The sequence below is a fragment of the Miscanthus floridulus genome, chromosome 8, assembly GCF_019320115.1.
Source record: "Miscanthus floridulus cultivar M001 chromosome 8, ASM1932011v1, whole genome shotgun sequence".
NCBI lineage: Eukaryota > Viridiplantae > Streptophyta > Magnoliopsida > Poales > Poaceae > Miscanthus > Miscanthus floridulus.
The window spans coordinates 65356511-65373539 of NC_089587.1; the positions used below are offsets into that span (position 1 = coordinate 65356511).

General features: G+C 46.1%; 1 protein-coding gene and 1 long non-coding RNA gene across 2 annotated transcripts; one reads left to right on the forward strand and one right to left on the reverse strand.

The window, feature by feature from the left end:
- Positions 1 to 114: 114 nt before the first annotated feature.
- On the reverse strand, positions 115 to 878 carry LOC136476560 (serotonin N-acetyltransferase 2, chloroplastic-like). The gene has a single exon (XM_066474437.1). It carries the CDS (start codon positions 876 to 878, stop codon positions 201 to 203), a length of 678 nt encoding a protein of 225 aa, XP_066330534.1. The 3' UTR covers positions 115 to 200.
- Positions 879 to 6578: 5700 nt separating this feature from the next.
- Positions 6579 to 7286, forward strand: LOC136472363 (uncharacterized). The gene is made up of 3 exons (XR_010762326.1): positions 6579 to 6807; positions 6896 to 7109; positions 7209 to 7286. It is a non-coding gene; the product is annotated as an uncharacterized lncRNA (long non-coding RNA).
- Positions 7287 to 17029: the final 9743 nt, after the last annotated feature.

The following is a 17029-nucleotide window of genomic DNA, read 5'->3' on the forward strand; positions in this document are numbered from 1 at the left end:
GTTTGCTCTGTCGTACTGTACGTGATAGTGTTACATCACATCATGTGTGCAAATCTGAAAAGCTCACTTGTGTAGTCACCAATGTAACTACTACAAATTAACCAGCTGTCGACCTGTCGTTCACTCGTTTTACTGCATGACAAATATAATACGACGCATGGATCAACAAATGATCTAATCATTGATGTGTAAAAGACGAATCAAGCGGGTGGTGAAGGTGTTGCAGCAGTAGCGAAGGACGCCTTGCGGTAGTATGCCATCCCCCTGATGCCATCGGGGTCCATGGCGAAGTCGAGCAGTCGGTAGAACCCGACGACGCGCGTCTCGGCGTAGAGCACGATGTTGGCCACGCCGTCGCGCCGGAGCTCGTCGACAAGGCGCTCCATGACGGCGCGGCCCAGCCCGAGGCCCTGGCACGACGGCTCCACCACCACGTCCCACACCACGGCGTTGAACACGCCGTCCCCGGCCGCGCGCGCGAACGCCACGGGCCGACCTTCCTCCCCGGCCGCCGACAGCCACACCACGCGGCTGTGCTCCAGCGCGCGCCGCAGCCGCTCCTCCTGACGCCGCGGGAACCCCACGCGCGCGAACACCTCGTTCAGCGCCGCCACGTCGATGCCCTCCGCCGTGCGCCGCACCGCGAACCCGCGGGACTCCAGCTCCGCGTCCGACACCGTCAGCCGCACGCCACCGGCTGGGGTGGCGGCACGAAGCGGACGCAGCAGCAGCCTCCGGGAGGACGACCAGGATATCGTCGTCGTCGTCGATGCCGCCGTTGTTGCTGCTGCATACTGAGGCGGTCGCAACAGTAGAAACCGCCGCGATTTCAATGCTGCCGCAGCAGAAGCCGCACCTGGCCATGGTTGCTGCTGCATCTGCGTTAGCATGGCGAGGAGCAGCTGATTGATGATTTGGTTGGTCAGCTAGCGGGAGATGGAGGAGATGCAGCAAACTCGGTTGGATTCTTCTGCTCCATCCCAGTGGCCATGGATCACCTGCTTATCCATCCTATCCTTCGCCGCCTCAGCCACCCATTAGCCCAATTTCCTTCATCCTCCTATCTATTAGCCGTTGGATCTAAAATGAAGGGCGGTGAATTCAATCAGGACCTGTTGAATGAAAACATAATGTGCGTCTATGCAGCAACTGAGTAATCTAAGGACAATCGTTACACGATTTTTTTTGTCTTAGATGTAAAATATTTAAATCTATCTCTTTCCACCTCATCTTCTTTCCTTCTACTTTCTCCGCCGGCACCAACACTCTACCCCGCCATCTTTGCCTTTCTATCCAACTCCGGCGGTTCCTCCACCATGGACTAGCCTTAAATTCATCGGGTATGCCTCCTTCTCTTTGGTCTCTTCATCTCTAGTCGAGCTCCCCCACTGCAATTGCCTCTTGCCTCACTCCTATGGCGCCCCATCGCCTTTGACCAATGCCATGCTATCCCAGTGGAGGTCGGCAGGCTATCTCTGTCACACCTCCACCCTTGCCCCATCCAATTGCCTTCCCTCACAGCTCGACCGGCAGCGCCACTGCCGCCTTACCCCATGCCGCCCCCGCGCTCGCCACCATCGTTGAACTGGCCTTCTCCCCCCAACAATCCTTTTTTTAAGTCCATCTGATTCAAATAAGCTCCCAAATCCCTAACCCTAACCTTACTGGAGTTGGGGAAGAAGACTACATGACATTCTTGGATTGCCTAGAAAATTCAAGTGAGAGTAGGCCTTAGTGATGTTTAGCTTTACTCAAACATAAACACTCTACGTTTGACACAACTCAGCTTCAATAGTGTAGCTATTTTTAGTTTCAGCTTCACGAGCAACTTTACTAGTGAAGCTTCATAAGTAGCTATTTTCAGGAAAAAAAAAACATGATGGAAGCTTCACGAGCAACTTTACTAGCTTTACTCAAACATAAACCCTGCCCTACACGTTGATGCTCGTGTCGCCTCCCATCTGGCCATGACCACGCCCTAAACCCTAAACCCTGATGCCCGGGCCTCAACGACCATGGTCCCGCCCCGATAGTCCCTACCCCTAACTTTACCAGCTTTTCAATGATTATTTTAGCTAGTACTTCTTAGAGATTGAATTAAAGGCACGCATGTTGATCTCACCAGAATGATTGAAAAGCCTTATGGTAAATCAAGGAGCCAATAATCGAATATCAATTTTCTCATTGCAGGAGACAACACACAAATTCAGACTAACATATGATAATAAATGGCGGCATCGGTACTAAATTAAGAATTGGCAGGGGCAATATTACAATGTTACCCTGTTCGTTTGATCGTATCAGCCATGATATAGTATTATTCTCTCACAACAAAACAACATCAGCCGGCTTATAAGCCACAGAAACGATGAAGCGAACGGGGTGACAGTATGGATATCACTTGTAAACTTTTCATGTCTAAGTCAAATGAGGACAAGACACGAAGTTCTCTAAACTAAAGGGAGTCCTCTCTCTCTCTCTCTCAAAAGGGATCAAAAGTTTTTCAGAGCATGCAACCATGCACACATATGGACGGGGAGTCAAAAGCGACCCAGTATTATTCAGAAAACTGCGACGACAGTATCGTTGCCATGGCTAGAATTGTGGCACCTGGTTTTGTGCTTGACTATTCCAAGATTCACTACTTTTTCGTTGAAGCCATGGGCAAGCACCTCTACACCAGTCAGCACAGTAGCCTTATTCTGGTAACAACGGATTAATTCATCATCGCCAGAGCCAGTAGCACTGGGTGTCCCCGTGTGCCGGTCCCAGTCTCGGTGTGTAAGAAGAACCTTGTAATGCAGAACCTGCGAAGGCTCTATTTAGCTGGGTGAAATTAAATTTGGAAATTTGACTACCGTAGCATTTTCGTTTTTATTTGGCAATTAGTATTCAATCATAGACTAATTAGGCTCAAAACGTTCGTCTCGCGATTTCCAACCAAACTGTGCAATTAATTTTTTTTCGTCTACATTTAATGCTCCATGCACGTATCGCAAGATTCGATGTGATGACTACTGTATCACTTTTTGAGAAAACTTTTTGGAACTAAACAAGGCCGGAGCCTAGGTTGACAAGCTGAGGGTCCTGTGTCTGCTGCCATCCTTCTTCTTGTAGTACAGGTGGCTCAAGCTCTTGCCACGAGTCAAGAAGCTGTGGCTGCTGGGAGTCCTCCATGTCCATGGTTGAGGAGAGGTCAGCAGCAGCAAAGTGTCCGTCCTTAGCAGAGAAGCCAAACCAGAGGTTGAGCTCGGGCACATACTCAACCTTGCCTTGGAAGGGTAGAGTCCACTTGCCCGCTTCAGCCCACTCGTGGCTCGCCGTGTCCAAGCGATAGGTACCAACACCGTCGATGGATATGCAGATGTGAGAGCCACCTGATCTGTCGTCTTTGACCACAGCATAAGAGCTGATCTCTAGGCTGCGCTGGTGTTGTCTTCACGGGCACGGTGGACGTATGGCAGCGGTGGCGGCGGGAGGGGATCACAGTTCCAGCAACTGCATGGTAAAAACATGTAGTTGGGATTGCGATAGACTAAGGTCTCGAATGAGTGATGACAAGAGGAGGCAGCTTCCTCCTCCTCCGGTTTGCTGGCAATAATCCTGTCCATGACGCTACGTAAAAAACGATTTTTAGCAATGGTTCGAATTTGTTGTAGGAGCGGCTGGTGATGGAGCCGCCCCTACAGTGACGTATTTGGGTGCTCAGACACCAGCCGCCCCTATAAATGAAACAGCAGGGCCGGCTGGTGATACAAGTCGCCCCTACAAATGGGGTCTGATTTATAGGGGCGGCTCAATCACCAGCCGCCCCTGAAGTTGCTATTTGTATGGACGGCTGGTGATTGAGCCACCCCTACAAATGCCCCTGTACACTAACTTAAGTGAACCGTCCAAAATATCTGCTCTCTCTCTCTCTCTCTCTCTCTCTCTCTCTCTCCGTCTCGACTCCATCTCCCTCTCCCTCGCTCTCCCTCTCCTCCGAGCCCCTCCGATCCGTCTCTCCCCCACGCTGCCCCTCCCTCTCCCCCACCAGATCCGGCGAGGAGAAGCCTGGATCTGGCAAGCGGGTGCGACGACAAGGATGAGCTCGATGCGGGTCGCGGGGAGGCGCAATACTACGAGCGCCGTCCTCCCCTCGGCGATTGCCAGCTCGGCCGGCCAGCGCCAGGCCGCACGCAGCAGCAGCCAGCCCCTTCCGTCCTACCGGCTGCGCGAGGTGAGTCGCTCGAGCTATCCCCATCTCCGCTTCTTCTTCCTTCCTCCGCCCGTGCATCACGGCTTCCTGATTTGCTCTCTCCACGCGCCTCGCCGCGCGTGCTTTCTAGGTGCTGAAGGGGTGGGGTTTCGAGGAGCGGCGGTGAGCCTACGCCGGACCTGCGGATGGGATCGTGCGGCAGCTGCTCACGGATCTGGAGCTTAGATGCCTGCTGCTAGTCCTGCCTTGATCCATACTGTGCTCTATAGGTTTAGCAAATTGCATCATATCCATGCTGTCACTTTTGTTAGGTAATCTGCTGCCTGAACTTGATCAGACGCCTTGCCTCCGCACAAGCATAGCTCAGCATGAGCAAGTATGGTACGCCCTCCCTCTCCTTTTTCTTTTGCTAAAAAACTGATAACTCCATGCGTACATAGTAGAATGAACGATTGATTTGATGGGGAATGCTTTGGATCAACACAGATCTGGAATTGTAATGTATAAATTTTGACTAGGGTTTCGTAAAATTTTACTAGGAAATTCAGCTTATCAGGCTAATTGGAAAGCACCAAAAATACTTAGATAGTCTACTAGATGTCGATTGAATGTAGTAGGCAGAGCATTTTGTGGATTGTCTGTTGTGCCTTATAGCTTGATTAATTTGGTGGATCACAGAATATGTTTTTGAACCAAGTTTCGGATGAACAAATGATACTATTTTTGCTGTATACACAACTGTATCATGTACTATTTTAGCGTAGCCTGAAGTTTATCAGTTGTTGAATTGTTCCATACTTATCTAGTCTAGTTTGTTGAATGACAAGTGCAATCGGCTGCAGAACCAAGTACTCGCAAGTTGCAACTCAGTAGTGCAGTACGTAGTTAATGAATTAGATGAAGCTAGTTACAAGGTGTCCATGCTAGCTCATGCATGATTTGAGTAATCAGTTGCCTTGCATTCTTTGTTTTTATTTTTTCCTTGCTTTTCGGTTAATTAGCATGGCATTCTACTTGCTATCAGTTTTGGTTTACGTCACATAATAATTAAGTTACGTTAGCACTTCTAGGGAGACTGCAAGTGCGGCATCACAACAGCAAGTGCGGGGCTGGCGAATCTCGTTGGCAAGTGCAGCACCAAAGCACTGCAACTGCAGGGTAGTAATGTGAGTGGCTTATCTCTGTTCAGCAATATCAGTAATGTGAGTGGCTTATCTCTGTTCAGCAATATCAGTTCGACAGGAAAGGACATTTTAGTGCAACTTTGCAGTTTCAGCAACACTATGTTCTTTTTTGATGGGTTTCCCTACTGTCTTTTTCAGCAGCAACAGCTCGAGCCTGGCTTTTTCTATTGTGGACGACAACAATAGCTAGCAGTTGTTCAGCGATAAGTGTAGCAACAGCAAGGTATTAAATTGCGTGGCTTGAATTCTTAGGTGAAAAGTGCAGCTGCTAGTTTATCTCTTTAGGCTCTGTACATCACTAGCATAAGCAGTAATGATAGTTATTAGTTAGAGGCCCTATACATCGACCCTATGTATAGATCTGCACATTCTTTTCTGATTGATGGATGAATTTACTTACGAATTTAGTTATACAATACTTGATTAATGAGTGAGTCATCTGGGGGGCTGTGGGTTGCAAATGACACAGACGCTATACTTGCTTTAAGAAGACATTATTGCCTAATGAATAACACTTAAATTGCCTAAGAAAATGTAGCTTCTTGCGGCCGGCTACTGCTATTTTGGCTACAAAAGTAAACTAGACTATACTATAGGTATAACTGCAATAAGCTGCAGCCACAACCAAATAATTGTAGCCGAGCTGGCTGATTACCCATATTTTCTTCATGTGAGTTTCTGATTTCTAAGCATACATGGAAACACTGGATGTCGTACATGATTGAGCTAGTTGCCCTTTCTTGTGTTCTCATATTGTAGGCATTTTAACTGTAATGTTTTTGCTTCCTGCTATATACAAATGTAATGACATCAGCTCTTTTTTGTGCATGCATTTACAGGGATAGTTCTTCATACAATGCCTAGAGGGTAGAGGTTTCATGGAGTGTGTGCGCCAGCATCCAATGGCGGCAACGAGGTATGATCACACACACATAAAAGAGAAACATAACTATTTTCTTAGGCAAATTAAGTGTCATTTGTTAGGTAATTTAATTGTCATTTGTTAGGCAACAATGTGCTCCTAATTAGGCAATTTAGCCTTTTGTTGCAAATATGGAGGTAGCTCATTCAGATCTATATTTTTTACACCTATATGATGATTCCTTGCATGCAATTTAGCCTTTTGTTTACATGTATTTCTTTATAGGTAAATGCAAATATTATTCTTTAGAATGTTTGTCTCTTATGATGTTGATTTTTGCATGTTGAACCCAAATTTGCAGTATAGTATCATCTCTTTTAAAGTCAATCTAACGGTTAGAATATGCTTTCAATTTAATAATTATTATTAGTTAAGTAGTTAAACTTACTAGATGGAAATTTCTTGTTTCCTTGGAATATGATTGTTTCTACATCTTGCTCAGCGTCATCATCAGTGCCGTGCTCACCAGCCGTTCCATTTTCCAGAGGATGAAGAACTATACCGTAAGCACGTGCCACATCCATCTGATCTGACAACCAGCAGCAGTAGTTCAGCAGTTTCTTTTGGACTGAAACTTTCTTCTTTTGTCAGATTTACGCAGTGTCGATAACAATCCGTATTGTGGTAAGTTCACTTTGTCAACCATTTTTTATATGGACTTTGCTCCCCTGTTGGGTTTGTCTGTGAAAACCACAAGCTCTGGTGATGGGAATATATATGCAGCTCGGGTTCATGCTGATCGCGCTGATCTGGAAGTTTGATTTCTCGCCGTTCATGATCCTGGTCATTGCCATCCTCAACGACGGTGGGTTTGAAAAACTCCGACAGACTCGGAACCATCTAAACACTCCATTGGCAAGCTGAAGCATGGCACTTGTTGCTTGCTTTTGATGAAAAAATGCAGGCACGATCATGACCATCTCCAAGGACAGGGTGAGGCCGTCTCCGCATCCAGACAGCTGGAAGCTGAACGAGATCTTCGTCACGGGCGTCTTCTACGGCACCTACCTCACCGTCATGACCGTCATCTTCTTCTGGGCCATGCGCAGCACCGACTTCTTCACGGTAAAAAGCTAGGCACTAGCCACCAGCTTTGTTTGCATTGCTCCGGCCGGCGGCCGATTTCTGGGCCATCAAATTCTCTTCTCTTCCAGTAAGATAAGAACCTACCTTTGTTTGCATTGCTCCGGCCGATCAAATTCTCTTATCTTCCGGTCTTTGCTTTGCTTACTGAGTTGGTTTTTTTTTCTTTTGCAGGCTAGACGTCTAAAGGTGGGAGATAAGCCACTCCTCACAGTATCAATATTTATGCAGGTAATATGACTTGCAAGACTGAAACTATGCCATGGTTATAGTTTGGATAAGATCAGTTCCTTCCTGATTTGTATCTTGAGTTTATAGTTCTCTTGGAAAACCCATATGTTGGAAATGCGTGCTAGTTTTGAAGAGAATAGGACCTTGATTACCTGCCCATATGCTATCATTTTGATGCATAATATCGCATCTGGCTAGAGAGCTCATGTAAACTTCTACAGAACTGTACAGTGAATCTTTTACTACTTCCTATAGTCCATAGGTCTCAATTGATTTGCTCTGAAATATTACTATACGAATTTAGTGATCTTGTTTATCGTTAATGCTAATTGAAAAATATATGTTCTGGTCTATAAGGAAAAATGGACCCTAAGCCCATTTACTTTGGATTTTGGTGTTTGATGACCAACACAACCAAATTAGACTAATGAATTTATGAGTGTTTGTTTTATAGTCCAACAGGGTGCAAGACATGACTTGGACGAAGGCGACGTGATAATTCGATGATCAACACCTTAAGAAAGACCTTAGGAGCACAAGAAAAGACCCAAGATATCAAGCAAAGTCTAAGAATGAAGATAGGAACCAAGCCGTACGCAAAATCGCGAAGAAACGAGCTCGTAGAGGCGACCGGACGCTAGACCGGACACTGGAAGCGCGACCGGACGCTGGACCGGTGGCTCGGCAGACAGGCGACCGGACACGAGGACCAGACGCTGGCGGCAACCGGCCGGACGTAGAAACACAGCGTCCGATCGAGTACAGAGAGGTTCCAGGCGCGCGAAACTGTGACCAGACGCTGGAAGCGTCCGATCGGTAGTTCACGGCTGCAACGGTCGGGACGACCGGATGCGTCCGGTCAGGACGATTCAGCGTCCGGTCAGTAGCAGATTTGCGGGAGTTTGACCTCAACGGCTACTTTCTCAGTGGGGCTTATAAATACAGCCCCCAACCGGCCAAATGAGAGGAGTGGAGCTGAGGAAACATACCAAGGGTGTTGATACACCATTTTAATGATCTCCACATGCATAGTGCTTAGTGTTTTATTAGGTGATTAGCATAAGTGCTTTGCTGAAGTGCTTAGGTTGATTAGACCACCGCTTATGCGCTTGCTCTAGGTGTTTGCCTAGTGTTTAAGTGAGGGTTTGCATACCTCTTGCCACCCCAGTGCTTGCTGAGCACAAGTCTTGTACATCGGAGGGGCTTGAAGTCTTACGAGATCACACCAACCGCGTTTGTGGTGTGGCCGCCACCGTGTACCGGAGGGAACAAGGCCCGCGGTGTTTCGGCCGGAAGCTTGATAGTGAAGACGGCGGGGAGCATCCGGGAGAGGCTTGCCGTGAGGCACATCGGAGACCCACTTGCGCGTGGGGAAGGCCCGAGGCTATCCACGGAGTTACCCGACCATGGGAGCTTGGCCCTTGCGAGGGATTCCTTGCGAGGGGCTCCAACGAGGACTAGGGGGAAAGCTTGCGCGCTTCTCGATACCTCGGTAAAAATACCGGAGTCGTCGATGGGAGTTTGCATATCTCTACCTTGCTCTTTAGCTTCTACATTTACATTGATTACTTTACTATGTTTACGGTAGAGATAGCAACACTCTAGCAAAACTATAGTTGCACATCTAGATAGCTTATCTATTGCATAAGTTTTGCTAGGGTTAGAAAAAGAGGCCATAGTTTAGAGTTAGAATTTTAAGACGCCAAATTCACCCCCCCTCTTAGGCGTCACGGTCCCTTCAATTGGTATCAGAGCCGGTTGGCTCATATTTGGACCTTTGGCTTAAATCGTCGTTGAGCCGACGCTATTGTAGAGTGGTTGGGATGGATACCGCTAGGCCTCCATAATTTGACAGCACTAACTTCCCATACTATAAAGCTAGAATGGCTTGCCACCTTGAGGCGGTTGATTTGGATGTATGGAGAGTCACTCGTGATGGGATGAAACCCATCAAGAATCCTGAAAAACCCACAAAGAGTGATAAAAAAGAAATGCATTTCAATGCTAGAGCTAAGAATTGCTTGTTTGAATCTTTTAGCATGGATGTGTTTAACCAAGTGTTCACCTTAAATACGGCATATGAAATTTGGTTAAAACTCCAAGAGCTCTATGACGGCACAAGTAATGTCCGTGAGCAAAAATATTATCTAGCCAAGCAAAATTATGATTCCTTTGTTATGAATGATGACGAGCTTGTTCATGATATGTATTCTCGATTGAATCTAATCATCAATGAGCTCCATTCAATAGGATTATTAAAGCTAGATGATGCGGACATCATGAGGAAGATCATCTCTGTTCTACCACAAAAGAAATATGCAAGCATCATCACCATCCTTCACAACATGGAGAACTTGAGCACCGTGACCTCGGGGATTGTCATTGGAAAGCTAGTGGCATTTGAAATGTCGCATAAGATGGGTCAAGGAGAAGCATCTTCATCAAGCAAAGGCAAAGCTCTCACTTGTAGTGAGAAGAAAAAGATGAAGAGCAAGAAAGTTGAGTCAAGCTCAAGCTCCTCAAGTGAAGAAGAAGATAAGGATGATGATAAAGATTCAAGTGATGATGATCAATCTTCCTCCTCCACCTCCGACCTTGATGAAGAATCAATCAAATTAATCAACAAGGTGGAGAAGATGATCCAAAGGCTCAATGTCAAGGGTGTGTCCATCCAAATTCAAGACCTCGTTTTCACTAATCAAAGAAATGAGCAAAGAAAGAGGGGATGCTATGGATGCGGCGAGTTGGGGCACATTGTGGAAGTTTGTCCAAACAAGCCCACACCTAGGACAAAGAAGAAGGCGTGCAAGAACAAAGCCCTCACGACAATAAGGTCATGGGATGATTCTTCAAATGAAGAAGAAAACCATCACAAGAGGCGAGGTCACAAGCACTCATCATCAAACTCTTCTCTTGTGTGCCTTATGGCACGAGGTAACGAAAGCTCATCCTCTAGTGAGAGTGATAGTGATGATGATTTGCCTTCTTATAATACAATTGTGCAACAAAATCTTAAATATGCTAAAGTTTGCACTAGCCAACAAAAGAAGCTCAAAACTTTAAAAGAAGAGCTAGGTAGTTCACAATAAGCATACAAAAATTTGCTTGAACAATACAAAAACCTTGCAAATCTCAATGTTGAACTATCTACTAAAATTGAGCAACTTGAGGCTAGTGCAACAACAAGTGCATGCACAATTAATGATAAGCCACTTGAAAAGAAAAATGAAAAATTAAAAGAAAAGTTAGCTAGCTCACAAAATGATTATCAAAGTTTGCTTGCTAAAATGGAAATCATGTGCAAACATTGTGATGAGCTAACAAAGAAAGTTGCTAATCTTGAGGCCGTAAAAAATACCCCCACCAAGGCATCTAAAAGAAATGACATAATTAAAAAGGATGCATCTACCTCTTGCAATGATGTATGTTTAGACTCACCTTTGTGCAACCAAGCTTGTGTTGAGAAAGTGATTATAGATACATGCACACAAGAGATTGCAAAAGAAAATGAGCAACTCAAGCAAGAAGTAGCTCGCCTCACCAAGGACTTGACTCAAGTGAAAGGCAAGGCGAAGCAAACCCAACTTCATCAAGATAACACCATCAAGGCAGTGAAGAAGCTTGATGAAGGACAAACCGTGGTTTGTTACGTGTGCCACAAGGAAGGTCACAAGTCCTATAAGTGCAAGGTGAAGAATGGGGGAGGAACAAAGAAGGAGAAAAAGCAAACAAGCAAGCTCTCCAACACCTACACCAACGAGGTGGACAAGAAGGCCTCCACACCTTATCTCTTTAAGAAGAAGAAAAATGACAAGGTGGTGGCCATCAAGGTGAACAACCAAGCTTACAATGGGGTCAAACACTTTTGGGTGCCAAAGGAAATCATTTCCAACATGAAGAGCACCAAGAAGGTTTGGATCTCGAAAGGAAAGTAAGAAGTCCGTCAGACTTCGGGAAATTTGGAGACTTGGCAAAGTATGGGTGTATTTCATGGGGTGCATCATGATGGACAAAGTCATTGCCAAGTAGGTTAGTGAATACTATGGACCCAAATTCCCCTTCCCATGTTAGGTAACTAGATGTCATTACTTTCTATTAGCATTTGTTTCAATTGGTATTGTCTTTCAATTGGTATACTCTTAAAGCATCTAGTTATCTTTTATGCCTAATGTTTGCATTCACATACTTAAATATTTTGTCATGCATTCAATAGGTATATCATATGGTGGGCTTGCTCGGTTTCATTATCAACCCTTGGAGCAAACCTACATGGATTAAAATTGTTTAGGAGCACGGCACATAGCTTGTTTTACAATTAACTATCTAATATGTGCCAAAGTCCAAAGTGTAGATAATCTCTCCTAAATATCACTTTTTAAGTGGTATTTTGATACTTAAATCATTGTGCACAAATTTCTACAAAGTATTCTACTTTTGTGTGCACATATTTAGGGGGAGTAACTCTATAACTTGGATGCTTTGAGACTAACATTTTTTAAATTGTATCAATTTTTTCAAACATATGTGTAGTAGTCTCATTGTAAGAAATATGGAGTCCCCGAAGTTAAGCATCATTCTTTAATTGGCATCATCATTTTGATCTCATTTCCTATCTATATGCTTTCTCCATGCTTTATATAGATTAAACTCTCTTGTGCAATAAATTACTATTCATGCATATGCTTTGCTTTTCAACATATGTATGCATACATTTAGGGGGAGCTTAGTCTATATAATGTGAGAGTCAAATTTTGTGATCCATTTCATTCTATACAAAAAGGATCACGAAATTTGACCATCCCTTATGCTACTAATGTCTTCCTTTTCGGTGTTTGATGCCAAAGGGAAAGAATTTGAAGGACCAAAGGCAAGCATCAAGTTGATGTCTACAAGTGGCAATGGTCCAAGAAAGGAAGAAAAGTGGATTATGGATTAGACTAAGTAATGGTAAAATCTGTAGGAATTCATAATGATACATAGGGACTTTTACAAGGGTAAGATGGTTTTCGATTGGTATCTAAGTAGGATTTTCTAGCATCAGATAATCTTGCCCTTTGCATTGCATCCTAGCAAGCAGGTAGTCTTTAAATTTCAAAATCTCTATCATTTGTTTGCTTTGGTCGTGTTGTCATCAATCACCAAAAAGAGGGAGATTGTAAGGAAAATGGATCCTAAGCTCATTTACTTTGGATTTTGGTGTTTGATAACCAACACAACCAAATTGGACTAATAAATTTGCGAGTGTTTGTTTTATAGTCCAACAGGGTGCAAGACATGACTTAGACGAAGGCGACATGATAATCCGATGATCAACACCTTAAGAAAGACCTTAGGAGCACAAGAAAAGACCCAAGATATCAAGCAAAGTCTAAGCATGAAGATAAGAACCAAGCCGTACACAAGATCGTGAAGAAACGAGCTCGCAGAGGCGACAGGACGCTGGACCGGACGCTGGAAGCGCGACCGGACGCTGGACCGGTGGCTCGGCAGACAGGCGACCGGACGCGAGGACCGGACGCTGGTGGCAACCGACCGGACACAGAAATGCAGCGTCCGATCGAGTACAGAGAGGTTCCAGACGCGCGAAGCTATGACCGGACGCTGGAAGCGTCTGATCGGTAGTTCACGGCTGCAACGGTCGGGACGACCGGACGCGTCCGGTCAGGACGATTCAGCGTCCGGTCAGTAGCAGATTTGCAGGAGTTCGATTCTAATGGCTACTTTCTCAGTGGGGCTTATAAATACAGCCCCCAACCGGCCAAATGAGAGGAGTGGAGCTGAGGAAACATACCAAGGGTGTTGATACACCATTTTAGTGATCTCCACATGCATAGTGCTTAGTGTTTTATTAGGTGATTAGCATAAGTGCTTTGCGAAGTACTTAGGTTGATTAGACCACCGTTTATGCGCTTGCTCTAGGTGTTTGCCTAGTGTTTAAGTGAGGTTTACATACCTCTTGCCACCCCGTGCTTGCGAGCACAAGTGTTGTATATCGGAGGGGCTTGAAGTCTTGCGAGATCACACCAACCGCGTTTGTGGTGTGGCCGCCACCGTATACCGGAGGGAACAAGGCCCGCAGGCGTTTCGGTCGGAAGCTTGATAGTGAAGACGGCGGGGAGCATCCGGGAGAGGCTTGCCGTGAGGCACATCGGAGACCCACTTGCGCGTGGGGAAGGCCCGAGGCTATCCACGGAGTTACCCGACCAGGAGCTTGGCCCTTGCGAGGGATTCCTTGCGAGGGGCTCCAACGAGAACTAGGGGGAAGCTTGCGCGCTTCTCGATACCTCGGTAAAAATACCGGAGTCGTCGACGGGAGTTTGCATATCTCTACCTTGCTCTTTAGCTTCCGCATTTACATTGATTACTTTACTACGTTTGCGGTAGAGATAGCAACACTCTAGTAAAACCATAGTTGCACATCTAGATAGCTTATCTATTGTATAAGTTTTGCTAGGGTTAGAAAAAGAGGTCATAGTTTAGAGTTAGAATTTTAAGACGCCAAATTCACCCCCCCCCCCTCCCCCCCTCTTAGGCGTCACGATCCCTTCATGGTCCAATTTAAATTATAAATTTATTTTTTTTTGGCGGAAAAATGATTTGTAGGGGCGGTTGGTACTGTAGCCGCCCCTACAAATCGATTTGTAGGGATGGTCTGAAAACCACACCTACAAATACATAATTTGTAGAGACCTTTGCGTAGGGGCGGCTGACCAAACCGCCCCTGCAAATACACGGTAGCCACTCCTAGAAATGATATTTGACATAGTGTGATAAGAAAAGGTTCCACCACCACCACCAGTAGCAGCAGCAGCGAGGTCATCATCCAGCTGCAGCAGATGAGGGTCGTCAAGCTTCGCAGTGCCATCCGTGTCCGGGATGTAGAGGGAGATGGGTTCCAGCTTGGGATGGAGAGGAGGCATCATCACAATGCGGGGCCGGGACGTGTCTGCCTCCATGAGCAGGCTGCGCCCCGACGATTTATCCAGGCACAAGACTCGGCGATCTGCGGGAGCCGAGCAGCAGTGCATCCTCCCTTGCCCACTTGATGCTCGCATGCTGAAGCTTGAGCTAGGCCGAGGAGTAGGAAGGGGCAACATCTTCTTCTCCGTCTTGAAGTCCTGCTTCTTCTTCTTGTTCTTCAGTCCACCAGTGGTTGGTGGTGGTGGTTTTGTGTTGAAGAGCTTGTGGCGCGCCAGGTCGATGCAGCGCAGCGTTTGGACGCCGGCGCTGCGGTTCTCCACGATCACATTCAGAAACCGACGCGAGACGCCGCTCATCGTCGTCGATTCGGAATATCCGATCGATCGTCAGCTGAAAATCGAAGACATGCATGTTTTGAAATACAAGAAATCGATCGATCGTAAGTCGTAACAAAGAAAGGAAGATGCCGGTCGGCCTGTCCTGGGTCCTGAGTCCTGACCTGAGGGTCGAGGTGAAGCGAATGGCGGCGGGGCGGAACTTGCTTCGCCGGCCGGATCGGAGCACAACGGCGGCGCGATTGGAATTAGATAACACCCCGAGCAGTCAGAAATCACAAAAATTGATGGCCCAAGCCCATCCGACGTGCTACTCAAATCGGGTAGGGTTGGGTGTCGGATCGGATTTGTCCAAGAGTCGAGAGGCCCATGATCGGGTCGGATGTATCCTCGTAACAAGACAAGATAGTCGCACGTGAGTAGAATTCTGCCCACCGGTGGGCTAGTCTGTATTATTGGCTGGGTTTGTTGCCTACTGCTCCATTGTTACCTGTCGTTCTCGCTTTTAACTAAATATATACAAAAATATTAATGCTTATAGTACATAATTAATAATATTATTAGATAAATTATTGAATTTATTTTTATAGTAAATTTATTTAGAGATATATTGCTAATATTTTTTTATAGACTTAGTTAAGCTTAAAGTTTGACCAGCACGAATCCCACGACGACACTTAAATAGGGACGAAGGGAGTTTATAAGATTATCGCTCGAATATAAGTCGTCGTCAGGAGGTTACGACGTTCATGATGAGCACTTTCTTGTGGAAATTAACAGAGCTTGTTGCCCCTATTCCTCGACCATATACTTAGATTTAGTATTCTACAAGCTATATAGCTCTTTAACTTTAATTTCCTCTGCACTTTCCCACTTGACTTTAATTTTTCCTTCTAGCTATAGCTATTTTAGTGATCTTGATTCTTCCCGGTCATTTTGCATGTCCCCTTTCTGCCATCCAGTTGTTACTTTCTCTGTGCAGAGCACAGCATCTGGTGACCTAATTAATCCTTTCATTCTGGTAAAAATACAATCAGCACTTAACCTAAGCCTCAGTTTCATTGTAAAATCTGATGCTTTTTTTAACAATATATACCAAAAAGTGCTTCCACCGGTAACCAGGTTTCTCTATGATGTCATGCTTGTGCAAGAGCACCATGTATTGATGAGTGGGCCAAATCACACCAAACAAAGGAGATTCCCTCTTTCACTGGAACACTCCACTGAACCATGCATGTCATTCCACCGGTTTTGACAAAAGGAAAGATTGCAGGGATCAGCAGAGCTAGCTTCAGAACAGTAGTGACTGAGTAGGAGCTGCTCTGAATGTGAAAGTGCATATTTCCGGTGCCCACGCCAGAGGTTGGCACCTATTGGAGTTATGTAACATTGAAGGTGTTCCATGGCTGAGAAGAGGAAAGAGGAGCCAAGCCACTGGAGTACTGGACCTATCTCTATCGGCATGGCTAGCGTCCGGATGACCGGATGCTAGTCCCTATCTGGACGCTCATGCCTACCCCGCATGCTGCTAAGCCTGACCGCATGCCCCTGCATGCTACTAAGCCTGCCTCGCCTGCCCCGTATACGGATGCAACTATTGCGTCTGCCCGCCCACCCCCTGTGCATACACATGCAGCTGCGCGCTTTACTTCGCTTCACTTCCATGCTGCGTGCCCGTGCCCGTGCATGCAGGTGGGGACCACCCACGCCCATGCTGCTACGCGCTTCGCTTCACTTCTGTGCTACGCTGCCCGTGCCCCTGCATTTAGGTGGGGACCACCCCCGCTTCACTTCCCCTGCACACAGAGACCGCCTGCGTCTGCGAGGACCGCCTCCCCATGCGCCTGCTTTCCGCGCCTGCTAATGAAAAACTTGCAACATGAAGCACTTGCTACAACATACCTCTGAAACAGATGAAACATTTGAAACATACGCTTGCAACATATGTATATGGCCACTACAACATATGTAACATCCAAATAAAACACTTGCAATATATGTAACATCCAAATAAAACACTTGCAACATACGTTCAAAACAGCTAAAACATACACTTGCAACATACGTCTGTAGCCATTGCAACATATGCAACATCCAGATGAAACACTTTGCATGCGTTTGCTTCCCACGTCTGCTAATGAAAACACTTGCAACA

What these genes read in the sequence shown, in the direction of transcription:
- LOC136476560 (XM_066474437.1), bottom strand. Translation starts at nt 878, where the DNA reads ATGCAGCAGCAACCATGGCCAGGTGCGGCTTCTGCTGCGGCAGCATTG.